This window comes from Zea mays, chromosome 3, assembly GCF_902167145.1.
Source record: "Zea mays cultivar B73 chromosome 3, Zm-B73-REFERENCE-NAM-5.0, whole genome shotgun sequence".
In the NCBI taxonomy this organism is placed as follows: Eukaryota; Viridiplantae; Streptophyta; class Magnoliopsida; order Poales; family Poaceae; genus Zea; species Zea mays.
The window spans coordinates 17174155-17201622 of record NC_050098.1 but is presented as its reverse complement, the minus strand read 5'-3'; the positions used below and the strand labels follow the sequence as shown (position 1 = coordinate 17201622).

The window sequence follows — 27468 nt, the reverse complement described above, 5'->3', positions numbered from 1 at the left end:
AGGCTATGCGCAGCGGGCGACGCTTGCGTCCCTCTCCCCTACCACTGCAGTGTATTTGGCGGCTGCAGTGGTTCACTTTGGCGCGCACTACGAAGCCTGCTACGAAGAGGAGCGCTTCTCTCTCACCCTAGATCCAGCGGTCCACTGTAGCGCCATCAAACTCGATTTTCGTGCTCGTCAGAATTTAGAAGTGGAGAAAAATGGTAATAGAGAATGAATAAGGTTTGATAATGATATTTTATAGTTATAGTGGAGTATAGGGGGAGAATATAAGGAGCACCGCTGCGGGAGATGAAAAAGTATGAGATAAAATGTTGATAACGTGACGCAAAAAAGTAATATAGGTGAAGAAATTTATGAGGTGTTTGGTTTGTTGAATCACTCTATCCAAAATGAAGTGGTGCATCATGAGTCTATTCCTCAAATTTGGTGGGATGACTCCATTCCACATATTAGTACTAAACAATTAACTATGAAGAATAAGGTGGTGATGGATTAACTCACTCCATTTTGCAAACAAACAAAAAAAAGAAGTGAGAAAATGATGAACTATATCATTCTTCAAACTAAACACTCCATTAGTGAAAACCACTGCCGACACTCTCAACCCGCGGCCGAGGCATCGTGCTACAGCAGTAACCGCGCTACCGCGGCGAGGGCCACTTGAACACAGTCGAGTCTCCAGCCAGGGGAGGCGGAGGACAGAGGCACGGGTGCCGGCGGAGATGGCGGCCGCGGGAGTTCCCGGAGTTGCTGCGTCGCTTTTGCACAGACTGGAGCAGGCCACGGCGCCGCGCGGGCAGCGTGCAACAACTGTCTATTACGTACTAATCAGTAGACAAGTTTGCCATATCTTTTAAGCCGGAGCAAATGTCTTCCTTTGTTCACAGAGAATTCGTATGAAATTTATTGAACATGAAAACCCTGAAAATTTAGTGAGCATGTAATTACGTATCGATGATCATTTGTCTCTATTTTCTTGCTCCGAATTTGGAGAGGAGTTTGTATCGCCACACCGCCTACCGGCACCCTTGGCCTTGGTGCACTTCCAGAATCCAGACCGTGCATTCCTGGTCTGTTCGAACGTGGCAATCACTCGTCAAATTGACACCGCTACCCCTTGCATAAACGTGAGATAGTTAAGGCATGCTTATACGTTTGACACATCACACACTTCGTCTAGTGCTTAACATACGGGCGCCAGGCCGAGCGGCTAGCATCGCGCGCTCTCGCTCCGGCGGCGTTCAGGGGAGGACGGGGACACGTGCCGGACGGACGACGTGCCTAGCTGGGTCCGGCTCCCCTGCCGGCTCGACGTCGCCGTGCGTCTCGTGGAAAGGATGGTCGGGCAACGCCGCCGGCCAGACAGCACCATGCTTCTTGTCCAACGGGTGGTGGTCGGCCAACGCTGCTGCTGGCCCCACAACGGCGAGGGGGCGCTGGAGCGTGGCGTCCGGATCGCAGACCTTCTCGCACGCGTAGCTGCAGTAGTCTCTCATGGACTTGAACCTGGCCATGCAGTCCTTGAAGCAGTCGTCGTAGCAGTCCGCGTGCGCGCCGCCCGCGAGCAGCAGCAGCACCGCCGCCGCCGCCGCCGCCGCAGCCACCATGGCCGCCGCTCGTCCAGCGGCCACCCCCATCTCCCTTTGCGCCTATTGGACGCAATCTGCTCGCACTATGGTGTGGGCTGCAGACTCGATCTTCTTTGCGTCTGAGGAACTGCTAGGCAGCTAGGACGACGCGCGTCCTTTTATAAGACGGCGGCCGACAAGCGACCCAGCACTGTCTGTCACGCCGGACGCATGAGATCGAGGAGGGAGATAGGCAAGCGTGCAGGTTTTTCGCACATCCGTGTTGTTGTGTCGTCGTGGATAACACGAGCAAGAAATATACAAGAGCAGTCCCAAACCAACACTACCTATAGTTTTTAACTTTCTATAGTCCCCACAAACTACTAAAACACACCTCTCTAATATAAACATTAATATTACTTAACTGAATTTAACATTCATCTTCTCTCGTGTCTTGGATATCGTGTTGAAACCAAGTCTTATGTAAATCCAGTTTCTTACTCTTTCCTCATTTAATTACTTGTCACATTATTTTGACGTGGAGAGTTAGGACTGCTCTAATAACTGAGTTAGGACTACTCTAATAGCTGACAGACAGCCTCATGTCACTAAGTTTTTGGTTAAAGTGGACAGACCGTTTTTCTATAACAGGCCATTTACTGCTTTGTGCATACTCTCTCGGTCCCGGCCTCAAATTAAACTAGGTGAGTGCCCGTGCGTTGCAACGGAAACATATATAATACTAAAATAATTTATATACGAATGTGTGTTATACTGTTATGAGAAAATGTTTCGTAATCTATTTGTGAAAAAGTCATATGTCATAAGTGCCAAAAGGCAGAACAATGTCTTAAGAAGCAAGAAAGACAAGCTATGACATACTTGTACATGTTCTTGTTGTGTTGTACCATCCTATGACAGCTGAGGAAAAATGAAATAAAAGGCAGCCACAAACCCTAGCTTTTACACACAATGGATGCTAAAGAATCTCTTGTACATGTTCTTGTTGTGGTGTCTGGTACCGATACATGGTTACACAAATCAATTATAGTACAGTACAGCACAGCACAGAACAAACAAACAAAATCCAAAGTGCAAAAAAGGTGAGTCCTCAATCCTCATCTCAGGTTCAGTCTGAATCAGTCTTGAGCAGTTGAGGACCTAACCCTCCTATTCTTAGCCTCGCTTTCTTCATCGTCATCTTCGTCATCTTTCTTCTTCTCATCGATTATCCCTATAATTTTTTTTTGGACTATCAACAAATTTGCCGTCCCAGATTGTAAAGCGTTGTTGTATGGTTTCCATGGTTACCTTTCGTCTTGAGAATAAGAATATGTTCCAATGCTCTTGTTAGAAAATCGTCTTTACTTCTGAGATCTTGAAACCCAACTAATCGGTCAACAACAATACCCTTCCTGAAAAATGACAAGGGTCATAGTATGGTGAAGCAGGTAGTAATGTGAGGCAGGAAGATTGCAGGCTACCAAACAGCAATAAACATTATCAAATGGGCAGGAGCGACATAAAACTTGTGCGCTTACTTGAACAATAATGTGCCTTTCCACTAAAACACTCATAACTTTTTATATCCCTTAAAACTCTCTTATTTGTATCTACAAATGAGAGGTTTTTTTGGGTCTCTAATGCCGTTTTAAGGGATATATTGGAGAAAAGATTAAAATTTATCCCACTAATTTTTTAGATGCCCCTTAAAACTGCAACATCGCCCATTTATCAGCGCAGCAAACCTGGTTCCCACGTCTCTGCACTCCACCAGCGGCTCCAGCGAAAGCTTCTGCTGCTGGCTGCTTCGACAGCGCTCTGCCCCGACTTGGAAGATGCTTCGTCCGTCCCGTCCTGCGCGTCTCCACCACCACCGCCTCACTCACAATCTGATTAAAATCAACACAAATAAGCAGTTGCAAACAATGCTTAGATATTGCGATATTTTTTCACAGGAAACAAGTAGTTTTTAATGTTTCCATAGTATATCTTAACAGATAAAATCTAGAGGATGGAAAGAAACATATTATATAGAGACAAAGTATAATGAGTAGATATTTAACAGTAATATACCATAGCTGTTTGAGCCTCACCAATGTCTCCCCCACTATTCACATCTTGGAAGTATTGACCTGGCAAATTGAATATGACAACGAAGGCAATGGAGGCAATCAGGGTTGCTACCATGGTGACTGAATTGATGGTGTTCTGAATAGCTTCTCTATGCAGTTTCTGCAATTCTTTGCGAATCCCAGTCACTCGTTTATTGGTCTTAGCATTCTCGCTAAGCTGTGTCTGAACATTGTGCTTGATATCACTCACAGTTCTCCTCAGTTCTGATGCCTCATCAATTTTCCCCACATTTCTGGAGGGGACCCTGGCCACGAGCCCGTTGATCCTCCCGAAACCTGAGCAGACGCACAGTTTAGATCGGACCAAACCAACTTGAGGAGGGAGTGGCCTCGCCGACGGTGGCTAGGGTCGGTGTGGGGTGAGCTCGAACACAGCAGATCGAGGGGCATACCATGTAGTCCGTGGTGATGAAAGGGTCGTCGACGGTGACGAGCTTGACAAACTGTCCGATATAGCCCGCAGCAATAGCATCTGGCCTTTTTATTGTTTCAATCAAATCCTTGGCGCTTGAGTTTACACCAACAGCAAACATCAAGAACCCCAAAGCTAGTGCATAATACCTGCAATAATAACACACACCCTGGAAATGTAAATAACATGTCCAAATATAGAGCACTGTGCTACCGACACAAATATGAAACTATCTAATTGTATAAAAGTCAGCTAATAAGTGGGACTGTGACAAGTAAGACCCTTGAATGATTAATCATTACATAAATGGATATCGAAGTTCATAAGTGAGCATAAACCATGAGGATACCTAACCAGAAAGCATTACCATATAGAGAACGGAAAGATGGTGATTAGTATGGACTGGTACATAACTTCAGATACCTTTTTAGGTACCAAAAATGGTAATAAGTGAAAATTATTCAAATACGAGGATAATCACACCTCAACAAAGTTTCTTCATACCACAAATCCAGCATAAAAGAAACTTCTGGTGGCAGACTGCAGGCATGGAAACTTCTAGTGTTAAAGCTATTGCATTATTGTACTCACATAAGATAGATAAACAAAGCATGAGAATCAGTGAAATATTATATTGCTCGAAAGAGTACAACACATGAGTCATAAAGTACATAAATAATACTTGTCTTACCCTGCTGATCGGCTCTTGTCCATTGACCGCCTGCCTATCATGAGCTCCAGCAGCACCACCCTAAAGCTGCACACATCGCTCTTAGATGTCAAGTGACCTGGAAATGGTACTTCTTCAGAATTCTGTTTATGCATGCAAACAACTTTAGTATGGTACTCTTCCATTACCAGCATGGTACTCGTTTAGTTTGGTAGCTTGAATGGCATCCAAGTCCAGCAAACAAGGAAATTCAACCTAGTGCCACCTCAGTATCATGCTTCTGTGACCACTTAATATAGCAACAAACTTAAAAGCTAGTGCACAACCTAGAGTGCACATGGGAACCATAAATATTCATATGTTGTGCAGATATAACACCTCTGCATACAGACTGCGTCTTTTTTGTCAAATCACTACGACGTTTACTATTGCAATGAAAAAACTTTTAATCTGATTAGCAGTGTTGGAGCCCATTTGGAATGAATGAATTCTCTGAAACTACTAATTGGATATTTTCCTCAATGATAGATCTGTTTGTCTGATTAGGACCTAACCAACTAACCCCATGCTTTTCTACTCCTACTTACTATTGTAGCTTTTGACTCGGGGAATTAGAAAGCACATCCCAATTCATTTGTTCAAATTGCTCGTGGCAATGTTTTCTACTCCTCTATTTTTTCACATTTTATTGCTCATAAATATTGTACCGTTTTATCTAGGTATATACATATAGCTTCGCCTTATTTGCTTATGCATATTATAAGATGCACTTACTAACATATTCACTAAACTGTCCTAAAACAATTACAATACTGATGACAAGAGATACAGTCAACTGCCACAAATGTATATACCTATAGGTTCAACCTATTCACTGCATTATAAGGGCCAGGTTATCTCCTGCTAAGCGTATGGCAAATCTAGTTATTAGTGTAGCTATGGACTGCATTATAAGGGCCAGGTTATCTCCTGCTAAGCGTCGGACATTTAGCGCATCAACTAAGAGCCTTGTACCAAGCCCTCCATTAAATCTGTATATGTGTATTAGAAAATAAACAATAAGAAATAAGAAGTCTTTATCGTACCTGGAATTTGAGACGTAGTCAAACCAAGAAATTTCCTAGCGCACAATGCTTTGAAATGACAAGGCACGAATACGCTCTATCAGCTTGCCCCCAGCAAGCGCAAACAAAAAGTATTGCGCTGGGACAGAAATCAAGCATGTAAGGAGGCCATGAAAGGAAAATTATGAAAAACTAAAAAATAGATGATCATGAACAAGCACGCTTTTTAGATACTTTTGCAATAGCAAACCACAGGTAAAGATAGAACATATGCATCCTATTAGAACACACTTTACAATGCCTGAAAACATAATCTTATTCAACATCCTAATATTTTAACCATGTTTTTTTTTCTTATCCACTCTGTTATGTTTTTCTAGACAGGCAAACAAATCAGCCTTCAAAATCAGTATTACCAAGCACGTAGCCAAATACCGTAAAAGAAAATCAAAGCAAAATGTAGCAAAATAAATAAAGTAAAGCTTAACATGATTTTAGAGAAAATAATAATATGATATTTACCTCAAGCTCATTGGCTAGATTAGTATGTTTGTTTCTAAGAGCTTCCATTATGTCTTTTGTACCATCGAATGCGCTTGTCGCAGAAGTTACCCAGGACAGCAGAACCATGTGTCTCAATTTCTCGACCATCTCCACCTACCTGCTTTCAAGAAGCAACTATATTGGAGGGACCAAATGTAGGTTGCCTGAATACCAGTGCAACTGGCAGCCATGGCGAGAGCATCTCTAAACAAAGCAAAGCAAGCAACCATGACAGGTCTCACAAGCACCATACCTTATAAGCAGCAGCAGGTGGAGCTCATCGCCACTGGATTTATCAACCTGAAATAAGCAGATGAAGACAAATCACACAAATAAGATACATATCACCTTGAGTATTACTACTTGTCACTGTAACATATGGTGAATTATACACCAAAAAGATGAGGTGCATGAGTAATTCTAGTCATCAGTTACAGAAACATGAAAAGATGTTTATGTCTGGTAGACAAACAGTTTACACAATTACACTTAGAAACCAACACAAAGCGGCCAACCCATAACAACAATGATCCCTGTAGCTTTTAAGCCATCAATATATACAACAATATGTCTGTGCATTGCTCCTACTTGTTAGATGGTTCAAGCCCATGCAAAAGTTGTTATAGACTTCAGATATTTGGCATTCAGAAATCAGAACAAAACTTCAAGTCAGATCTTATATATCCTAAGTGTGTATGCCACCAAAAACATTTTTTAAAGGCCAATCATGTTTTGCATTAAATAATGATTTGCACACATAAAGGGATAAGAAAACGGGTTTATATTTTATCAAAAGAAAAAAGGTAGACCTAAGAAATAGTGACATGAGGCCTCTATATCCCAAAAACACTTGGAATGCACCTCCAATTATTATAGCTCCCTGCAGGTGCTTCATTATGTGTTTAGAATTCTGTAATGAAATGCAAATTGTTAAGCTCAGTCAGGACTGCTAGTAGAAAACAAACAAGCCTTGCATGACTAAAACATTTGCCATGTTCTAGGCATGCAACAACATAAGACACAGAAATTCGTGCATACATTATCATTGATCCCAAAGAATTCTTGTGAGTTGATGATCGCAAGGGCAGGAGCTAGGTATACAAAGGATGGACCCTGCACAAGTGGATAGTCTCGTTCCAACAAACATGTGCAGCAATGTAGTCACCCCGGTGATGAGCAACATTGTGGATACCACTGCCGCCATGTCATCCTGACCAAAACACGAAGCTTAAAACCGACCATGGCAGCTAATAGTGCCCGAGATACAACAAATTCAATTCCAGAACTCACAGTCGAGCCACCCATAGCAGGGACCATCACGAGAGGAATCAGGATCATTGAACCAACCATGGAAATATAATGCTGGAATCCGTATACCACCAGAGGAACTGCAACGCAGCTTAAAACCGATTAAATCAATGTACCGCCCATCATTACCCATAGCACACATCGCCCGTGCACATTTCTATTTCTCCGTCGTGTACTCACATATTCCTGGAGTGTCACGGAGGTCGTACTTCACATGAGCCAGCTTCTCCGGCGCCTCCTCCTCCTCCTGTAGCTGTGGAAGCGAAGGCGCGGCTGTCTGCCCATTCGGCCTTCCGCTATCGAGTCCCTCCTCCTCGTCCTCGCTTGAGGAGGCGGCGGTGGGGGATGCTGCCGCTCGCCATCTCCGCGGCGGTCGGAGGGGCCGGGAGGGTGGAGCTGGGCCGGGCCGGGCCGGCGGGCACGACTCCAGATCAGAAGGGGCCTCAACGGGGAGAGGGAGGGGGGCCCGACCGGAGTTGTGGGCGGAAGACGAAGGCAGTGACTCGCCGGAGACACCGTGCACCATGTTGTGGGACCAGAGTTGTGGGCGGAAGCCGCGGCTGCTTGATTGTAAGGGCGCATCAACTATCCACTGCTCCTATGAGACATCCCAGCTTGAGTCAGACACACTGCGGGAGGATTGTGTGGCGCAGCGGTGGTTGAGGAGACGGCGAGCAGCAGTGGAGAAGTAGTGGCCGGCTACACTGGCAGGAAGAAGTCGGGGTGGGGGTAGCGGTCGTGAATCCTGGTCATCGCAGATGCGGACACGGCGCGAGGCGAGCAGGACGACTGTTGCGCGTGGGGAGGATGGGGCGGCTGCGGATGGGGTGGAGGGCCATGTGGGGAACGCGAGCGGAGGTTGGTGAGGGCCGGTGGTGAGCGCGCATCGGGGCGAGGGCGCGAGAATGGCGGATCGGCGCGATCTCGGGGCTCGGCGGCGCGGCGGACGGGGTTGACGAAGGAGCACGGGGGAGAGGCCGATCGACAGTAGACCACCTTCCATGGAGATCGTGGGCGAGCAGGTCCCCGACCTTCCATGGAGAGCATATCGGTTGTGTGGTGGGGGCAGCGCGGGCGGGATGGGCGGGCTCGGCCGTTGATCGCGCCGAGGAGGAGATCTGCCACGCCGGCCGGCAGCAGTTCGGTGGGTAGATGGATTGCGCCGAGGAGTGGATCGCGATGGCGGATCGAGGAGGGCGGTGGTCGGGGCAGCCCCGTCGATGGAAGGGAAGGTGAGCGGGACGACCACGTTGATGGCGGGAGCAGAGATCGAGGAGGGTGGGGATCCGCGACACCTTGATGGCGGATCGAGGAGGGCGGTGGGTGGGGCGGCCTCGGATCCCAGCATCGGCGTGGATGGCGGCTGCGCGTAGCATTGATGGCGGGGAGCAGAGGGGACGGTGGCGTCGGTGGGTGGGCAAAGGAATCGGCAGAACAGTGCACCAAAACAATTTGTGGACGCCTACAGTGACATCTTAAGAGTAGTAGAGATAAAACCGAACAAGCCAAAAGGAAGAACAGAACACAACGAAAACCTGACCATTTCTTCTCCCCGTTCTCCTTGGACCAGGAAAAGAATCCGACCATGGCAGAGGCAGAGTGCCGCGCCTCGGACTCGGCCAACGACTTCGAGTTCTGCATCCTGTCATCCAGCGGCATCGTACCAGCCGGAGAGAGCGCGGGGATGGACATGTGCGTGGACGACGAGGTCTTCTGCCAGGGCAAGCTCCTCCCGCTCCGCGCCTCCTCGGCTGCGGCCGCCGACGGCGCCAGCGTCGCCACGCTGCCGAGGTCGGAGTCAGTGGCCTCCACCGTGGGCCTGGTGTGACGGTCCGGCAGTCGCAGCGCGAGCTCGAGCGGCAGCAGCAGCGGGTGCGTGAGCCGGAGCCAGTCGACCAAGAGTGCCTCCTCCGACCACGACGCCGGGGCGCCTCCGCCGCGGCGCTCGCTATCGAGCAGCCTGTTCTACGCGCACCCGAGCCCGTCGCCGCGGCTGCGCTCGGCGCGCCCGCGCCGCAGCACCGGGTCCGCGCAGCCCGCCGCGGCGACGTGGGGCCTGTTTCGCTTCCACCTCGGCGTCGTCGGCGCCCCGGACGTGTACCCGCCGCCGCCGCGCCCCGCGGCCGATGCCAAGGTCGCCGCCGCAGCGAGGGGCGGCGGCAGCAGGAGCGCGCGGTTCGAACAGGTGGCCGCCGCCGTCGACAGGATCGGAGCGGGGCAGTTAGGTAAGAGAGGGGCGTGGGGAGGAGGGATGGATTGGGGGAGCCGGTGCTCGCGCGAGGCGTGGGCGTGTTTCGGTGTTGGTTGCTGCGGGGTTGCATCCGACGGACGATGAAACAGAGTCATGGATGGACGGTTGAGATCATTGAAAGGCAGAATGAGAAAAGGCAGGCTACCCTTAGAGCCTTAATAAGTAGTATAGATTATAGTGCTTAATCTACAAAAAAATTACTCAAACCCTGTCCTATTTTACAAAAAAACACAATATAGGTCAGCTTCTAAAATGCCATAAATATAGTGCATCTTATTAGATTGCCCTATATCTAGATCTAAACGAGCGGACGCTTTACAAAGCTTTCCTTTCCAAACGAATGTAGTAGATTAACATATTTCAGTTAATTATTTAATTTAAGGCTTTACTGTTGAATTTTATTTTTTGTTAGTACTCTAAATTCTATAAAATATATATTTATTTTTAATTTTAGGACAGTTTTATAGGGTATATTGTTGCAGATGTTCTTTACATAACCGGTGACCTTTAGAGGGTGGTCTACTTTACACCCTCACATTTAAAAGCAGTTGTTTAACCCTCTCAATTTTAAAAAACCAGACGAATAATCTTCTAGTCAATTTTAGTAGACAGTTTTGATGAGTGACACTTATTTAAGTGACACCAGTATTGTTTTTTCAATTATGTATTCTACTTGTGTCCAACTTTTATGTATTTTACATAAAAATCGATAATTAGATATTATATTTATCCTAATTTTTGCAGTAGCAGCTTAATTACTAAAAATAAAAAAACTATATAAAAAGAGCTTAATATTTTTGTTCCTGATTTATTTCTTATCTTCTGAGTCTAAAATTATTACTAGAGCTAAAAACATTCGTATTAAACTATTAATTTTTTGTTGATTTTAGTAATCAAGTTAAGTGTTCTTTCTTCTAATTACTAACTAAATTAATTTTATATTTTTATTTAAAAATGTCTTATAAATGATAATAAAATGATCTACAATTTTTACATAGACCTCTTAGCTAAACTAACATAAACGTATATTTTCAGAATATTTCTCAGAACTTTTTATAGGTTTAGGTTTAAAGTTCTCAGAAAATTTCTAAAAAATATATGTATAAGATAGTTTAGCTAAAAGAAGGTATGTGTAAAAAATGGAGATTGTTTTATTATTGTTTTCTAAGTGTTTTAGAAAAAATATATAATTAATTTAGTTAGTAATTAGAAGAAAGATTAGTTAACGTGCTTAATGAAATCAACAAAAATTGTAGTAGTTCAGTAAAAGTATCTTTTATTTCTAGGGAAAAAATTAGCCTTATAAGATAAAAAATGAATTAGAGGTAAAAATATTAAGCTTTTTTATGTAGTTTTTTAGTAAAAAATGAATCTGACGCCTCATAAATTGGTCTCCAAAAAGCCCAGGTATCAAGGCGACACTAAGTATGCTTGTGCCTCAACCTAATATGTGGCTCGGTCTTCCCTCCTATGGCTTGTAGAGTGCTATTTGGACTAATTGCCGCACGATGTGTATTCTAGCTTGAAAGGCGAAGCACCTGCTTTACTATCACTTGTGGAGTATGACAAGTATTCACCTTTGCTATTTCTACGACAACTATGTTATATCCATTGCAATTGAGTAGGAGAATATGAGAGTACATGGTAGAGTTCCAAGTGTGCGATGAGTACTAGGCGGGCGAGCCATAGTTAGATGCATGTGGGGTTACTAGTTTTACAATTATAAATGTTATTCGTGGTGACTACTCATTTCTGCTACGAATTTGGTCTAAGATAATTTATCATATGCTTTAAGTATCGTGTGATGATTCTTCCAATGATGATGTTGTTGTGTGTGTGTGAAACTGATCTAGGGCACATATATGGTTCGCAACCAGTTGTCTCCTTAAAACCAGGCGTGACACCCTCATGTGGACATTCCCTTGCACGGGGCTCCAATGAGAATTAGGGGGAAGCTTGCGTGCTTCTCGATATCTAGGTAAAAATGTTAGTGCATCAAAAAGAGTTTATATGTTTATCATATTTAAGATTTCACATTTACAATGTGTTACCTTGGTTATGTGCTTTATCTTCTTAGCTTAGTTATAGGCTAGTGGATAACATTAGAACCTTGGTCACAACTCTTTGTGGTAGATATATCAACGCTTAGCCAAAACCATAGCATTGCATAATATATCTTTGTTTTTTGCATAGGTTTTGATTAGGAGAAAAATAGAGGTCTTAGCTTAGAGAGAAATTAGATGGCCTATTTCACCCTCCCCTCTTAGGTATCACTGTTTGCTACATGGTGCATTCATCAAATGGTGAAGCTTGGAAAGCTCTAGATAACTTTGACACCGATTTTGTGAGGGATACGAGAAATTTTTGGATTGTGTTAGCGATAGATGGCTTCATGCCTTTCAATAATAACAACGCATTGTACTCTTGTTGGCCAATTTTTGCTATACCATACAATCTGCCATCTTGTCTTTGCATGAAATATGAGTTTATGTTCATGTGCCTCATCATACCTGGTCCTGATCATCCTGGACAACAAATTAACATGATGTTGAAACCATTGATCAATGAATTGAAAAGGTTGCAGGAAGGAGTCAACACGTATGATTGTTACAAAAGGCAAAATTTAACCTCTTTGTTGCATATTTGTTGTTGGTCTATGATTTCATGGCATGTGATATTTCTAGGATAGAGTGTTCATGGTAATATGACATGTCCCATATGTGGTAAGCACATTGATTGTTTTTTCCTCTAGTTTCATGGGAAGATATCTTACGTTGATTTGTAGAGGATTGCATTTGGCATGCGCTACCAGTCGTTGATCCTTCTGTCATGCACACTAGTGAAGGTGGAAAGAGCCACGAAAGGTACATTACTATATTTTGTCAATTTTTGTAATGCAAGTATGAAATTGATGTTCAGAAATACTTGTGTTGTAGGTATTCAATGTTTAATAGAGTGACTGACTCCTGGAAGATCAGAGCTCATAATTGAGTTCCCTAGTCATAGAGCACTGGAGCTAGTAGTCGGTGAAGCAACACACAAGATGAGTTGCTTCAAATTCAAAAAGTAATAAGGCTATGTGATGAGCAGGAGAGGCGTCTATGACGACGTTGTACTATGACCAATAGAGTGACAAGTATTTCTTCAACTTCATAGCATAATAGCAAGCCATGTTGCAAGTAAGTTCGACTGATCTTCTATTATTATTTTAGGTTTTAACATCACTCGTGGTGTTTCATCTATTTTATTCACATAATACATTACAGTAGATAGGAATAAACATCATTTTCCCCTTATACGCAAGATGTCGCCACTACCGCAATGGGGTCCTCTACCGATGCTTCAACCTCAATTAATACTTGAACAACTGATGATATTTGAAGACTTATGTTTTGTGGATGATTTATGTGACTTTAATCATGAGTTCATGAATGATTTGTGTGATGTGGAAGAGTATGTGTTAATGTATTTGATGTAGATGATATGTGTTTTTGAATTTATCTTATATGGATTGTTTGTGAATGTATGTTACGTGGATGAATATATATTATTTTGAACGAAATATATATATATATAATTGATGGATATAAAACAATTTACTTATAGCTGTCTAGAAAAGATAAAAGTAGTTCCATGACTTGACTTGGTCAAAGGTGTAACTTTATCTTATTTTAAAATATTTTTCAAAATGAATTTTTAAATAACAACATGATGAGAGAGAACTAGCATAAATTATATTGATAATTGGTTCAAATATTGGTAGGAGTGTTTTATATTTTGAATGGAAAAGAGTTACACATGTGTCGACTAAGAGTTTTCTAACACTTACAAAGATTTATTTGATCTGCATGTAATTTTGTAGGGTCTATTGTGGAAAGCAATGTAAATAGAGAAGTTTGACTAGTTCAATCTAGGAACCATGCAACACAACAATAAGTAGTGTTAAGGAAAAAAATAAAAATTGAATTTACATGCAAAAACATAGGGGAGAGGACCTTTCCTACCACTGCTCATTCCATCAAAGGTATGTCTCCTTTGTTATCATTAAAGTCCGCCATGATCAAGGAGGAGGAAGGACCAGATTCTCGGATAAGAGAAGTATAATAACATGCATGTAAACATGCTAAATGCTGACATAGAAGAGCAAAAAAGGAGAGAGTAGAAGCGGGCTATAAAATTTACATACAACTTAAACACGAGAATCAAAAAACCTTATGAGAGAGATAAGTAAACCATATATTTGTTATAAAGGGCTAACTATTATATATATTGTCGGAGAGCAAATCTCCGCCCGGGTGGCGGAGTGCATCCGTCCTAAATCCTAAGATGAGGAGGGGCCTAAGCGTTTTGCTTGTTAGTTGAAAATGGGAAGAACACAAGAACACACAAGGATTTAGAGTTGTTCGGGCCGCCAGAGCGTAACACCCTACTCCACTATGTGATGTATTGCTTGAGAGCTTGTATGAACTTGTGAGTGTCTGGGTGAGCCTAAGATTGGATCTGTCCTTGTAACGCCGTATGCCTCCCATTTTATAACTGAAAGGGGGCATGCACAAAGGTACTGAGCCCCGACATGTGGGCCCAGGGACATAATGAATATAGCACTTGGAGCCACAAATGTTCGCTGCTGGGGCAATCTTCTTGCGCCCTGACATCCGAGATCTGCGTATCCTCGACGTGCAGGGGACACTTCTTGTAGAAGGGATGATGTGCACAGTGCGCCGCATGGCATGGGCGCACTGTTTGTCAACAAACTGGACAGGCGCGCCGTCTGCTAGATGACCTTGACGCTGCCTGCCAGTTGGGTGGACAGGGCGCATTTAATGCTAAAGGGGCACATCTCCTGCCAGCAGGGTAGTCAGATGGCGCGTCATTTCCATAATAAATGCAGGGGCAGCGTGGCCCAGCGGCCTTACGTCAGGCCCATCCCGCATGCTTACGTCATGCATAGTAGGCCGCTCGACTACACCGGGTCTCCGCTTGACCAGGGATTGGGGACGCTGCATGGACAGGTTCGCATCAAGCTAGGTCTGTACACATGTCGTCCTCAGACCCCTTCCAGGGCAGGGTCCGGGTATTCCCTGCCCCAGAATCTCGGGACCCGGTGGTGATTTGTCCCCCCACTCGGAAGGGTCCGGGATCCGTCTCGAAGGTCCGCCCGTCATGTACGGGGTCCGGTGCTTTCCACGTAGCAGGTCCGGACCCACTGTGTGTATCTGGAGCACGTCCTTTCCCTTGGCCACGTGGCGACCCCAAGGCGGCTGATGTTGCGCGACGGAGAGCTGTTCGCCGACCAAAGACTTCTCCGCTGGCACAGCGCCTTTACCTTGTAACAAGGGGTACCCGTGTTTCAAGGTATCGACAGTGGCCCCCGGGCCCACCTCAGGGGAGGGTGCGAGCCTACAGGTGGGGCCAAAACCTGTATCCTGCGTAAGCACAGCATGACCGAGGATTGGGGCATCTTCTTAGCGTGCGTCGTACTAACCCAGCGCGTGCATGCTGTCAGTTTGCTACTGGTCACACCAACCGTCGTGCCCGTCTTCGCGGCTGACTGGCGTGTGGCCCCCACGCATGGCGGTTTGGCCATGCCCCGCGTGCGTGGGGCGCCCTGTTGGCCCCGCCTATGTTAAGGATATCTTCCGGCAGCGGCCCCGAGGCGACGTGGGAGCGTGTGCGGTGGTTTGCCTCTCCTGCGCATGGAGACCAGCGCCTCAGCCACGTGACTTGTGGGTCCTGGCCCCTCTGTCAGTGACTGAGTTGTTCGGGCGCTAGGTGTGCGTCAGGCAGATTTTTCCAGGGTGCACGGGGCGCCTTTTCTTGAAAAAGGGTTTTTCCGCGCGCAGTGGTTTTGCTTTCCCATTATCCCCAACTGCTCCGCCCTTTCGCCTCCAAGCCTTCCACGCCTCTCCGCGTTCGTGCTCCCCAGTTTTCCGCCGCCGTGGTTGCCATGGCCATGCTGGTTCACCTCGATCATTACCAGACCGAGGAGGCGCTCGACTCGGTGCGCCGCCTGCTCGGATGGGGCACGCCTGCGTTCGCCGGGAGGATCCGGGCCGACACTACTCCCCTCGGCGATCTTGCTGCCGGGGAGTTTGTGCTCTTCGTCTCCTATCTCTTCTGCGGGTTGGCACTGCCGATTTCGCCGTTCTTCCTGCTGCTGCTGGAGGAGTTCGGACTTCAACTCCAGCACCTCACGCCCCACTCCATCCTCCAGGTGGCCATCTTTGTCCATTTCTGTGAGATGTTCGTGGGAGTGGCAGCTTGCACTTCCCTTTTATGCCAGTTTTTGTGCTGGTGAGGTCGGGGGAGGGCAAAGACCACCTTGGGGCCTACTACTTCTAGACAAGGCCAGATCCAACAGTGACCTACATCGCCTCCCTTGGTGGCGCGAGGTGGGAGAACTGGCGAAACGACTGGGTGATCGCCAGTGATGAGGTCAGCGACCACCTTGCCCTTCTGAGTGACGGGCCCAGACTCAACCGGAAGCAATGGAGGGTAAAACCATGCCTCGTGCCGGAGTTCGAGCCCGTCCTGGACAGGATTAAGGAACTGGCGGTTGGTGGCCTGACCTCGATGCACGTACTCGACGATTTCCTGAAGCGCCGAGTCATGCCACTGCAGGGGAGGCCGCGTCTGTGTTGCTAGTTTACCGGCCCCAGCGACATTGGTAGGATCCAGCGTGGGCCTAGGACTGACCTGACCTGGGAACAGGTGGAAATTTTGGTGAGGGGGATTACTGGTGAGGCTTTTATCCCCGAATCCTTGATACCTCCCCAGGGCATTTCGCCGCTCTGCGACAATCTAGGGTTGCGGTCAGCGGTGCTGGCCCGACTGCCGACCCTTGATGAGAGTGGTGTCGCGATCCGCCAGACCGGCGGCCGGGACCCCCACCGGGGGATCCACATTCTTGGTGCACCGGTCGGAGGCCCCCAGCCTGCTGATGTGGCCCCCAGAGCTCCTCCTACGGCCCCCAGTTCCTCGGACAAGGGCAAGGGGCCTGCAAGCAACTCCTCCACTCCAGACGCCACCGGGAGGTCGGAGGAAGTAAGGCAACACCGATTGCGTCGTGCCGATGGGTCCTTTGTCTCGGATCTACCCCCTTGATTCGGACTCCCCCCAGAAGCGTCAGAAGACAGCTGGTGGGACTAAGGAGGCCGAACCTCGGGTCCAGGACGAGCAGAAGGGCGTGAGCCCTCCGCCACCACCACCTTCGGATCCGACACCACCACCGCCGCCGCCTGTGTCAGACCGACCGCCGTCACCGCGGGGGCAGCGGCAGCAGGGACGGCAGCAGCAGCAACGACAACAGGCGCCCCGCTTCCAAGGCCACTGGAAGGTTCATGGTCCCAAGTAAGCTTAGGCTCTTCCAATGTTTTTTCGAGCGTAGCTTTTATGTCGACAGGTCTTGATCCGTCCTTTGCCCGTCAGGGCCTCCCCTTCTTTGGCTTCCGTGGACGCTCCTTCCCTGCCGGCCGCCATGCCCGCCGGTGGGTCTGGTTCCCAGCAGCATACATCTGCTGGGAACGTCGCCGGCGATCCGTCAGCGGCTACCGCAACCTCATCAGCGTTGGTGCCAAGCCCACCATCGGCAGCGGTCGAAGAGGTTCCTGTTGCGTTTGCCCCCATCGTGCAGGGTGACGCTGGTGCTGAGGTGGTGCCGTCGGGCCCCCAGGATCCGCCTGTCACCGTCGAGGCAACGCCTTCAGGTTCCCAAGTTCCAGCTGGGGGGTCCAGTGGTGGCAGTGTCGCCAACAGCTATTGCAGACCCAACGACGGCGATACCGTTGGATGCACCGTCGGTGGTAGGCGTGGGGGCGCGTCCAGCTCTGTCCCGCCGCCAACTCCGGAGGATCCGGAGGTTATTCTTGGGCAACCGCTCCGGTCTGGCATCGAACCTGAAGCAACGCTGACTCCCCTCCCTCAGGTGTTGTCCCGTGCTCACCAGGCCCTCCAGGAAACCGAGGTGGCTATCCGGCAGGAGTGGGAGACGCTCGAGACTGAGCACCACCGCCTTGGCGACTGGTGCACCCAACTAGAGATGCGCACTAAGGCGGCGTCCTACCAATTCGCCTCAGAGCGGGCCGAGCTTGAGCAGGAGCGCGAGGACTTCAAGGAGGACATCCGGAAGGTGTCTGACTGAGAGGAGGAGGTGACCCGGAAGGAGAAAAACTTGGTCAAGAAGGAGGAACACTTAGACCAAAGGGAGGAGGCCGTCACAGTGCTCCATGATAAGCTGAAAGCTTATAATACGGTGCTGAAGAAACAGCGGGACAAGCAGGCTGCGGTTGAGGCGAAGTTGCAGAAGCTGCAACAGGAACTTGCCAACAAGGCCAGCGACATTGCTCGCGCCGAGGAAAGCCTCAAGGCGAGGGAAGCTTCCCTAGTGAAACGGGCAACTGATCTCACCTGGCAGGAGGAGGACCTCGCCTTCAGGGAGGAGATGTGGGCAAGGCGGAACAAGCTGCTGGATGAGCTTGAGCTCGAGGCAGAGGAGAAAGGGAAGCGTTTGGAGGGGAAAGTGTGGGCACTGGAGGAGCAGGTCCGCCAGTTCCAGGCAGCGCAAGCTGCACAGGCGACGCAGACGGCCTCGGCCCCCTAGGCGGTGGAGGTGATGAGGAAGACACTCGATGACCTCCGGGCTGAGCAACGCGCTGGGGCCCAGCGCATCGCCGCCTAGGCTAGCGAGGCAAGCACGACGTTAGTGCCGTTGGGGGTGAGTCCCATCCCGACGTTGGTGCGGCCGGCGTCTATCTCTGACGCGCTCCCGGTACTGGATTCCGTTGCTGACCCCCTACGACGTCTGGATCATATTCTTGGCGCCCGCTTGGAGGCCGAGGGCAGCAGACTCTGTCGGTCGGCAATAGAGTACGTCTTGACATGCTTCCGGAGCCACGACCCGGCTGTCTCCTTGGGGCCAGTCATTGCAGGTCCGGTGGCCAATACTGAAGATGCTGCCCGGGAGGGCGTGCAGGACGTTGTGGATGCGGTGGTCGGGCGCTTCTAGCGGGATCCTACCGATGATGAGTAGCCAGGCCTGCATGGAGAAAAACGAGGGTTCTGCTGGGGAGCGGGTTGTAATATGTCTTTGATTTTGTAAGATACTCTTTAGGTACTACTTATCGGGCGATATTACAACTTATCTGCATGCCACTTTTCCTTTGATGTGTGCATTGTTACCAACTTCTTCCCTGGTACTTGGCCCCCCTGGGATATGGCCTCGACGTGTCGGGGCTGGATGCTAGGATTCTTAAGGAGGAACTGGTGTCATGACCCCCAAGGGGCAATCCCAACTGGGACCCGACCTGCACACAGTCTTGGCTAGGTATTTTTAGTAGCGCACCCATAGGGTCCGCTAGCTAGTATTTCTTATCCTTTGATTCACGCAACAGGACCAGCTGCAGGGCAGTGGGGCGTGTAGGCTTACGGTACTTGACCATACCAAGCGACTTCACGGCCCCAAACCACCCCATCGTTTGGTTGCTGGGTCTGGCTACTCAATTCGGATGTCGCTATACCAGCCATGGAGGGAGACTGCATGGGTGGTGAGATAGTAATAATGGTTGTAAATTTAGGAATAAAACCAACATAAAAACAGTTCTGTGGGTCGAACCCCTTCCTTATAACTGGATATACAAGAGTGTAGGCCAACAGACCGGGTTTATTGAGGGCGGACCTCTCCGGGCTGGCGCATATAAATGCGCTTCTTAGTTACACGGAAAGAGACCGAACCCCCAATTCTGTTTTTATGGGAAAAACTTACGGAGATGCTCTATATTCCAGGGGTTGGGAAGAGGTACTCCGTTATCTGTGGCAAGGCGGACGCACCTGGGGCGGCATATTTCTGTCACCTTGAAGGGTCCTTCCCAGCTGGGAGAGAGCTTGTAGAGCCCCTCTCGGTTCAGAACTCGCCTTAGAACCAAGTCCCCAACTTCAAACTTCCTACTATGCATGAACCGTTGGTGGTAGCGCCTGAGCGCCTGGTTGTACCATGCATTTCGGACTGCTGCTCGCCACCTGTGCTCGTCGATGAAGTCCACATCCTCGCGCCGTAGCCGTTCCTGTGCAGACTCATCAAACAACTTGGCCCGTGGGGAGCCCATAATGATTTCCGGGGGAAGGCAGACTTCGGCCCCGTAGACCAAGAAGAATGGGGTCTCCCCGGTAGCTCGGCTTGGTGTGGTCCGGTTCCCCCATAGCATGGAGGGCAGCTCACTGACCCAATTTGCGCCATGCTTCTTTAAGCAGTTATAGGTACGCGTCTTGAGTCCCCTGAGAATCTCTGCATTTGCTCTCTTCACCTGTCCGTTGCTCCTAGGGTGGGCCACGGATGCGAAGCAGAGCTGGGTGCCGATGCCTTCACAGTACTCCTGAAAGATCCGACTTGTAAACTGGGTCCTGTTGTGTGTAATGATACGACTTGGGACCCCGAATCTGCAGACGATCGATCTGAGAAAAGCGACAGCAGCACTTTGGGTGATGCTGACCACAGGGGTGGCTTCCGGCCACTTGGTGAACTTGTCAATGGCAACAAAGAGGTACATGTCGGTACCTTGAAACAGGGGTACCCCTGGTTACAAGGTATAGACGCCGTGCCGGCGGTAAAGCCTCTAGTTGCACGGCGAGCGGCTCATCGTTGTGCAACATCAGCCGCCTTGGGGTCGCCACACGGCCAAGGGAAAAAGCGTGCTCCGAATAAACGCAGTAGGTTTGGGCCTGCCACATGGAAGGCACCGGACCCCGTGCATAACGGGCGGACCTCCGAGAAAGATCCCAGACCCTTCCGTGTGGGGTTCGGACAGATCACCATCGTGTCCCAGGATTCTGGGGCAGGGAATACCCGGGCCCCGCCCTAGAAGGGGTCCGGTGCTGGCACGTGTCCAGGGATTGCACCATGCTCCCCGCTCGGACAGGGACCCGCTGCTGTCGCGTGGCTTGTGGCTCATGTCATAAGCCGACCGACGTAGTCTGATGTCAGGCCACTGAGGTCGCGCGGTCTCCGCATTTATTGCGGAGAGGACACGCCGCCTGCCACCAAGCCGACGGACGATGTGCCCCCTCGGCATTTAATGCGTCTAGTCCACTCCGCTGGCAGACGGCATCAGACGGCGCGCCAGTCCAATATATCATCGAACAATGCGCCCATGCCATGCGGCGCATCGTGCTCATTATCCCTTCTGCAAGAAGCTTCCCCTACACGCCGAAGATACACAGATCTCAGGTGACAGGACACAAGGAGATTGCCCCAGCAGCAAATATTTATAGTCCCAAGCGCTATATTCATTATGAACCTGGGCCCACATGTCGGGGCTCAGTGCCTTTGTGCATGCCCCCCTTCAGCTATAAAAGGGGAGGCATGTGACGTTACAGGAGAGATCCAGGCTCAGACTCTCAATACAATACAAAGTGGAGTAGGGTGTTACGCCCCAGCGGCCCGAACCACTCTAAACCCTCCTGTGCTCCCGTGTGTTCATCCACCAACCTCGTAACAAGCAAGACGCTTAGGCCCCTCCTCATTTTAGGAATTAGGGCGGGTGCAATTCGCCACCCGGTCGGAGAGATTTACCCTCCGACATTTGGCGCGCCAGGTAGGGGTATAGGCTTTTAGATTTTTGCTTGTTACTCGATCGACACCATGGTCCATATCGCCAAGCACCAAGATGAGACCTCCGAAGATTTCCTTTTGGAGGAGGGGACCGCATCTGCTACGTCGCAGAATTCCGACTGCCCAGCGCCCGGCGCCGCAGCTGTGCGCCCCGCACGACAGCACACACTGGCACAGGCGTCCCAGACTCCATCGGGGGTCGCTCCCGCTGGAGCGCTCTCCGTGGCCAGGGAGTTGCTGCTTCACCCACCATGCTCCACTGCCTCGCCGGGGGCTATGGGACAATGGCACGACGACGTGGATCGCCTCCTTGGTATAGTACACATTGGCTCGGTCAGGCCTAGGCCTCAATCGTCCCGACGCCAGTATGAGGCATCGGCCTCGGTGTGCTCGCCCTCGGTGAGGGCTGCGCCGACCAAAGATCTGCGAGCAGAGCTCAATTGCAGACGAGCGGCAGAAGATACGCAAGTCCCCCCGGAGAGACCAGAAGACCTACGGGACGAGCTCAACTGCAGGCGGGCGAGCAAGAATGCCCATCTCTCTTTAGGAAGGGCGCGTGAGTGCCGTCAGAGCCTCGGGGGTCACAACCTCGAGCAAGATTTTGTCGCGGTCGCGCTGCAGGGCCCGGGAGATGCCCGATTCTAGACGAGCATCCCGTTGGCCGGAGTAGGCTGCGCCGCCCTAACGGACCACCTCCGTGCGGCAGCGTGGCCAACCAAGTTTCGTCCACACCTGCCAGAAAAGTACGATGGTACGACAAACCCGTCAGAATTCCTGTAGGTCTACGTCACCACCATTACAACAGCAGGTGGAGACACCGCCGTAATGGCGACCTACTTCCACATGGCTCTGACTGGGCCAGCCCGGACTCGGCTCATGAACCAAGCCCTAGGGTCCATATACTCTTGGGAAGAGCTCTGTGCGCGGTTCATGGCGAACTTCTCCAGCGCCTACCAGCAACATGGTGTAGAAGTACACCTCCATGCAGTAAGGCAGGAACCCAGGGAAACCCTCTGGGCATTTATTTCCTGCTTCACCAAGGTACGTGGGACAATCCCTCGTATCTCAGATGCTTCCATCATCACAGCTTTCCGCCAAGGGGTGCGTGATGAAAAGATGCTGGAGAAGCTGGCCACGCGCGATGTGGACAACGTCACCACACTCTTCGCCCTGGCTGATAAATGTGCCAGGGCCGCTGAGGGTCGTGCTTGGCACTCGGCGCCACAAGCTGGGGTCACCCAGATGGGTGGTTCGGATGCTGACGCCCAGGGCGATGGCAAAAAGAAAAAGAGGAACAAGGGGCACGACCGTGAGAAGCAACAGGTTGCTGCTCCAGTCATCACTGCCGCGGCTGGAGGCGAGGGTAAGCGCAACAAGCGCTCACGGCCACAAGAAGGCAACAGCAGCACATGCCCAGTGCACCCCAACATCCGCCACAGTGCCGCAGACTGCCGGGAGATTATCAAACTCGCAAGGCGCATCAGCAAGCGGCGCGAGCAGTCCTCCAAGTACGACTCGCCGCCTCGTCGCTGGCTTCACAAGGAAGAGGCCGACGAAAAGGCTGCGGCTGTGGGGGACAGGACCTCGGCTACCAGTCGCCCGAGAAAAACCTTAAGGGCATTTTCACCAAAGAAACTGACTCCGGCAACGACGACGACCGTCACAAGAAGTTGTATGTCATGTATGGCATAAGCTGGGAGCTTGTCTCCCGCAGGAGTGTCAAGACCCTGCGATGGGAGGTCCTGTCGGCAGTCCCAGGAGTCCCCAAAGCTGCTCCGCACCAACAATGGAGGAGCACCACCATCTCTTTCGGGGCACTCGACTTCCCTGCCAACATGGCGAGGCCCGGCGTACTACCGCTCATCACCGCCCCCATTGTTGCCAATATGCGACTGCATCACGTGCTGATCGATGGAGGGGCTGGCCTCAATGTCATCAGCCATGCGGCGTTCAGGCAGCTGCAAATCCTAGGGTCCTGGCTGGGGCCCTCCCCCTCATTTTTCGGAGTAGGCCCGCAACCCGTGTATCCCCTCGGGAGCATTGCGCTCCCAGTTACATTTGGGACAGAGGAAAACTTTCGTATGGAGAACGTCTAGTTCGACGTCGCGGAGGTCAACCTCCCCTTTAACGCCATCATCGGGAGACCGGCTTTGTACCGGTTCATGGCCATTGCCCATTATGGGTACTTGGTCCTCAAGATGCCATCCCCCGCGGGAGTCCTCAGCGTGCATGGCGACCGCACCGCCGCGCTAGCGGCCGTTGAGAAGCTACACGCCCTAGCGGTCGAGACCACTCGGCCGGGCGGTGGAGGGAGAAGCCCCTCAGCCTTTGGTGCCAAAGCACCGAAGGTGCAGCCAACCGAAGCAGACGACGGGCCCGCAAAGACCATCCAAGTCAGTGCAGACCCATCCCAGACCACCCGCATCGCGGGAAATCTGGGAGAGAAATAGGAACTCACGCTCGTCACCTTCCTCCGAGCAAATGCCGACATGTTCGCTTGGGAGCCGTCGCAGATGCCTGGGATCCTCAGGGAGGTGATTGAGCACCATCTGAAGATCTATCTGGACGCCAAGCCGGTAAGCCAGAAGCCTTGGAGGCAGTCCGTGGAGCGGCAGGACTTCATCCGTGAGGAGGTTCGGAAGCTGTTGCACGTCGGCTTCATCGAAGAGGTCCATCACCCTGTGTGGCTGGCTAACCCGGTCATCGTGCCAAAAGCGAACGGGAAACTCCAGATGTGCATCGACTACACCAGCCTGAATAAGGCATGCCCCAAGGACCCATATCCACTTCCACGTATAGATCAGATCGTGAACTCTACCTCGGGGTGTGACTTTTTGTCTTTCCTGGATGCCTACTCCGATTTTCATCAAATCCGGATGTCTAGGGAGGACAGGAAGCACACTGCTTTTGTAACGGTAGATGGGCTATACTGTTATGTTGTGATGCCTTATGGTCTGAAAAACGCCCTGCCAACATTTGTTCGGGCGATGAGTAAGACCTTCGGGGATCTAATCCGGGACAAGGTAGAGGTTTACGTCGATGACATCGTGGTCAAGACTAGAAGGGGGTCGACCGTAGTGGAGGATCTGACCCTGGTTTTCGACAAGCTACGGGCAACCCGCACCAAACTGAACCCGGAAAAATGCATCTTCGGCGTCTCCGCAGGAAAGCTGCTGGGTTTCCTGGTTTCATACTGGGGCATTGAAGCTAACCCAGAAAAGATCAAGGCTATCGAGATAATGAGGCCTCACGCCCGTGTCAAGGACATCCAGAAGCTTGCGGGATCTCTGGCTGCCCTTAGCCACTTCATTTCAAGGTTGGCTGAGAGGGCACTGCCTTTCTTCAAGCTTCTACAGAAATCTGGCCCTTTTGCCTGGACCAAAGAGGCGGAGCAAGCCTTCCAAGAGTTGAAGCAACACCTAACTTCCCTATCGATCCTGGTCGCTCCAGAGCCAGGGGAGCCGCTGTACCTGTACATTGCGGCGGCTGCGGAAGCAGTGAGCATGGTGTTAGTCGCCGAAAGGGCGACACCAGAAGGACAGTGACCTGAGAACTTAGAACCAGCGTCGGGTGCCCGGACTATCCAGAAGCCAGTTTATTATGTCAGCGAGGTCCTCCATGAAGCAAAGACCAGGTACCTCGAGACACACAAGCTCCTCTATGCTGCCCTGGTTGCGTCCAGGAAGTTGCGTCACTAGTTCCAGGCACACAGAGTTGTGGTGGTGACCTCCTTTCCGTTGAGGGCCACCCTCCACAACTCAAACACCACTGGCAACATCGCCAAATGGGCAGCAGAGCTCGCTGAGTTCCAGCTGGATTTCCAGCCCCGCCACGCTATCAAGAGTCAGGTCCTGGCCGACTTCATCATGGAGTGGACTCCACCCCCATGCGCCCCTGGGGGCCCGGACCCCGATTCGGGCCCCACACCTGCGGAGCGAAGGGGTCCGGTCTTCACCGAGCCCCACTGGACGCTCTTCTTCGATGGGTCCGCCCGCCAACAGAGTGCTGGCGCAGGAGTGGTCCTCGTCGGCCCAGACGGGGACCAGCTTAAGTATGTGGTACGCCTCGAGTTCAAAGCCACCAACAACATGGTAGAGTATGAGGCGCTGATCTTTGGCCTATTTGCGGCCCTATCCCTGGGGGTCCGCCAGCTCCTCGTGAAGGGGGGCTCTCAGCTAATCATCAAGCAGGCCCGCGGGGAGTGTAGCTGCAATGAGCCCAGACTCGCAGCTTACCTCTTCAATGTAAAAAAGCTGGAGAAGGACTTCGCAGCCCTGGAACTACAACACGTTCCCTGGGCCGACAACTCAGCGGCAGATGACCTCTCCCAGAGGGCATCAACTCGAGCACCCGTGCCCGAGGGCGCCTTCGAAAGGCGGTTGCTGAGACCCACCGCCCAGCCTGCCAAACTGGGCGAGGGGGGCGAGACCGGCGCCTCGAAGCCGGCGGTCCCGGTGGCGTCCCAGGACCCACCAAAGGCTGTGTGTGCACTGGGGGGCTTCACCGGCCCCCAGCACCACAACCGATAACTCAGATTGGTCCCGATGCATGGATCTCCGAGATCCGGGACTACCTGAAGGAGAATATCCTTCCTGAAGACCATGTCTCCATAGAGCGCATAGTACGGTTGGCTAAACGCTACACGACGGTAGAAGGGGATCTCTACCGCCGTGGCGCCAACGGTATCCTTATGCGGTGCATCACCCAGGAAGAGGGCCGTGAGTTACTCACGGAGATCCATGGAGGGGAGTGTGGAAGTCATTCTTCATCCCACACGCTGGTCGGTAAGGCCTTCCGGTATGGTTTTTACTGGCCAACCACCCTCCAGGATGCGGTTGAGCTAGTAAAGTCCTGCGAAGCGTGCTAGTACCACGCAAAGCAGATACACACACCGGCTCAGGCCCTACAAATGATTCCGCCCTCCTGGCCATTCACCGTATGGGGGGTGGATATCCTGGGACCGTTTCCCAGGGTCGTCGGCGGCTACCGGTACCTATTTGTCGCCATCGACAAGTTCACCAAGTGGCCAGAGGCCACCCCTGTGGTCAGCATCACCCAGGGCGCTGCTGTCGCCTTCCTCAAATCGATCGTCTGTAGATTTGGGGTCCCAAGTCGTATCATTACAGACAACGGGACCCAGTTTACAAATCAGATCTTTTAGGAATATTGCGAGGACATCGGCACCCAGCTCTACTTTGCATCCGTGGCTCACCCTAGGAGTAACGGACAGGCGGAGAGGGCAAATTCAGAGATTCTTAGGGGGCTCAAGACGCGCACCTGTGACTGCTTAAAGAAGCATGGCGCAAATTGGGTCGGTGAGCTCCCATCCATGTTGTGGGGGAACCGGACCACGCCCAGCCGAGCCACCGGGGAGACCCCATTCTTCCTGGTGTACGGGGCTGAATCTTGCCTTCCCCCGGAAATCATTATGGGCTCCCCGCGGGTCCAGTCTTTTGATGAGTCTACGCAGGAACAACAGCGGCATGAAGATGTGGACTTCATCGACGAGCACAGGTGGCAAGCAGCAATCCGAAATGCACGATACAACCAGGCGCTCAGACGCTACCACCAATGGTTCGTGCATAGTAGGAAGCTCGAGGTCGGGGACCTGGTCCTAAGGCGAATCCTGAACCGAGAATGGCTCCATAAGCTCTTTCCTAGCTGGGAAGGACCCTTCAAAGTGACAGAAATATGTCGTCCTGGATGTGTCCGCCTCCCCATAGCTAACAGAGTACCTCTTCCCAATACTTGGAACATAGAGCATCTCCATAAGTTTTTCCCATAAAAATAGAATTGGGGGTTCGGTCTCTTTCCCTGTAACCAAGAAGCGCATTTATATGCGCCAGCCCGGAGAGGCCCGCCCTCAATAAACCCGGTCTGTTGGCCTACACTCGTGTATATCCAGTTATAAG

General features: G+C 50.7%; 2 protein-coding genes, 1 long non-coding RNA gene and 2 pseudogenes across 4 annotated transcripts; 1 reads left to right on the top strand and 4 right to left on the bottom strand.

Moving 5' to 3' along the window:
• Positions 1-967: 967 nt before the first annotated feature.
• On the bottom strand, positions 968-1724 carry LOC100277229 (uncharacterized). The gene has a single exon (NM_001150860.3). It carries the CDS (start codon positions 1638-1640, stop codon positions 1245-1247), a length of 396 nt encoding a protein of 131 aa, NP_001144332.1. The 5' UTR covers positions 1641-1724; the 3' UTR covers positions 968-1244.
• Positions 1725-2503: 779 nt separating this feature from the next.
• Positions 2504-2980, bottom strand: LOC103649771 (uncharacterized). The gene is made up of 2 exons (XR_563696.2): positions 2883-2980; positions 2504-2805 (listed from the first exon to the last, which is right to left on the bottom strand). It is a non-coding gene; the product is annotated as an uncharacterized lncRNA (long non-coding RNA).
• Positions 2981-3385: 405 nt separating this feature from the next.
• Positions 3386-4239, bottom strand: LOC109944958 (uncharacterized). The gene is made up of 3 exons (XM_020550725.1): positions 4080-4239; positions 3668-3982; positions 3386-3463 (listed from the first exon to the last, which is right to left on the bottom strand). The coding sequence occupies exons 1-3, from the start codon at positions 4237-4239 to the stop codon at positions 3453-3455; spliced, it is 486 nt and encodes a 161-aa protein (XP_020406314.1). The 3' UTR covers positions 3386-3452.
• Positions 4240-5894: 1655 nt separating this feature from the next.
• LOC103649770 (uncharacterized) lies at positions 5895-7523 on the bottom strand (annotated as a pseudogene). The gene is made up of 5 exons (XR_563694.3): positions 7434-7523; positions 7205-7305; positions 6649-6695; positions 6375-6513; positions 5895-5991 (listed from the first exon to the last, which is right to left on the bottom strand). The product of XR_563694.3 is annotated as an uncharacterized protein (transcript).
• A 1765-nt stretch (positions 7524-9288) lies between these two features.
• LOC103651797 (uncharacterized) lies at positions 9289-10038 on the top strand (annotated as a pseudogene).
• The last annotated feature ends 17430 nt before the right edge of the window (positions 10039-27468 follow it).

Coding starts and splice junctions, on each gene's coding strand:
- LOC109944958 (XM_020550725.1), bottom strand. CDS start 4,239: ATGTTTGCTGTTGGTGTAAACTCAAGCGCCAAGGATTTGATTGAAACA. Junction 3,983..4,079: donor GGTATGCCCCTCGATCTGCT/GTGTTCGAGCTC, acceptor GCGTCTGCTCAG/GTTTCGGGAGGATCAACGGG.
- LOC100277229 (NM_001150860.3), bottom strand. CDS start 1,640: ATGGGGGTGGCCGCTGGACGAGCGGCGGCCATGGTGGCTGCGGCGGCG.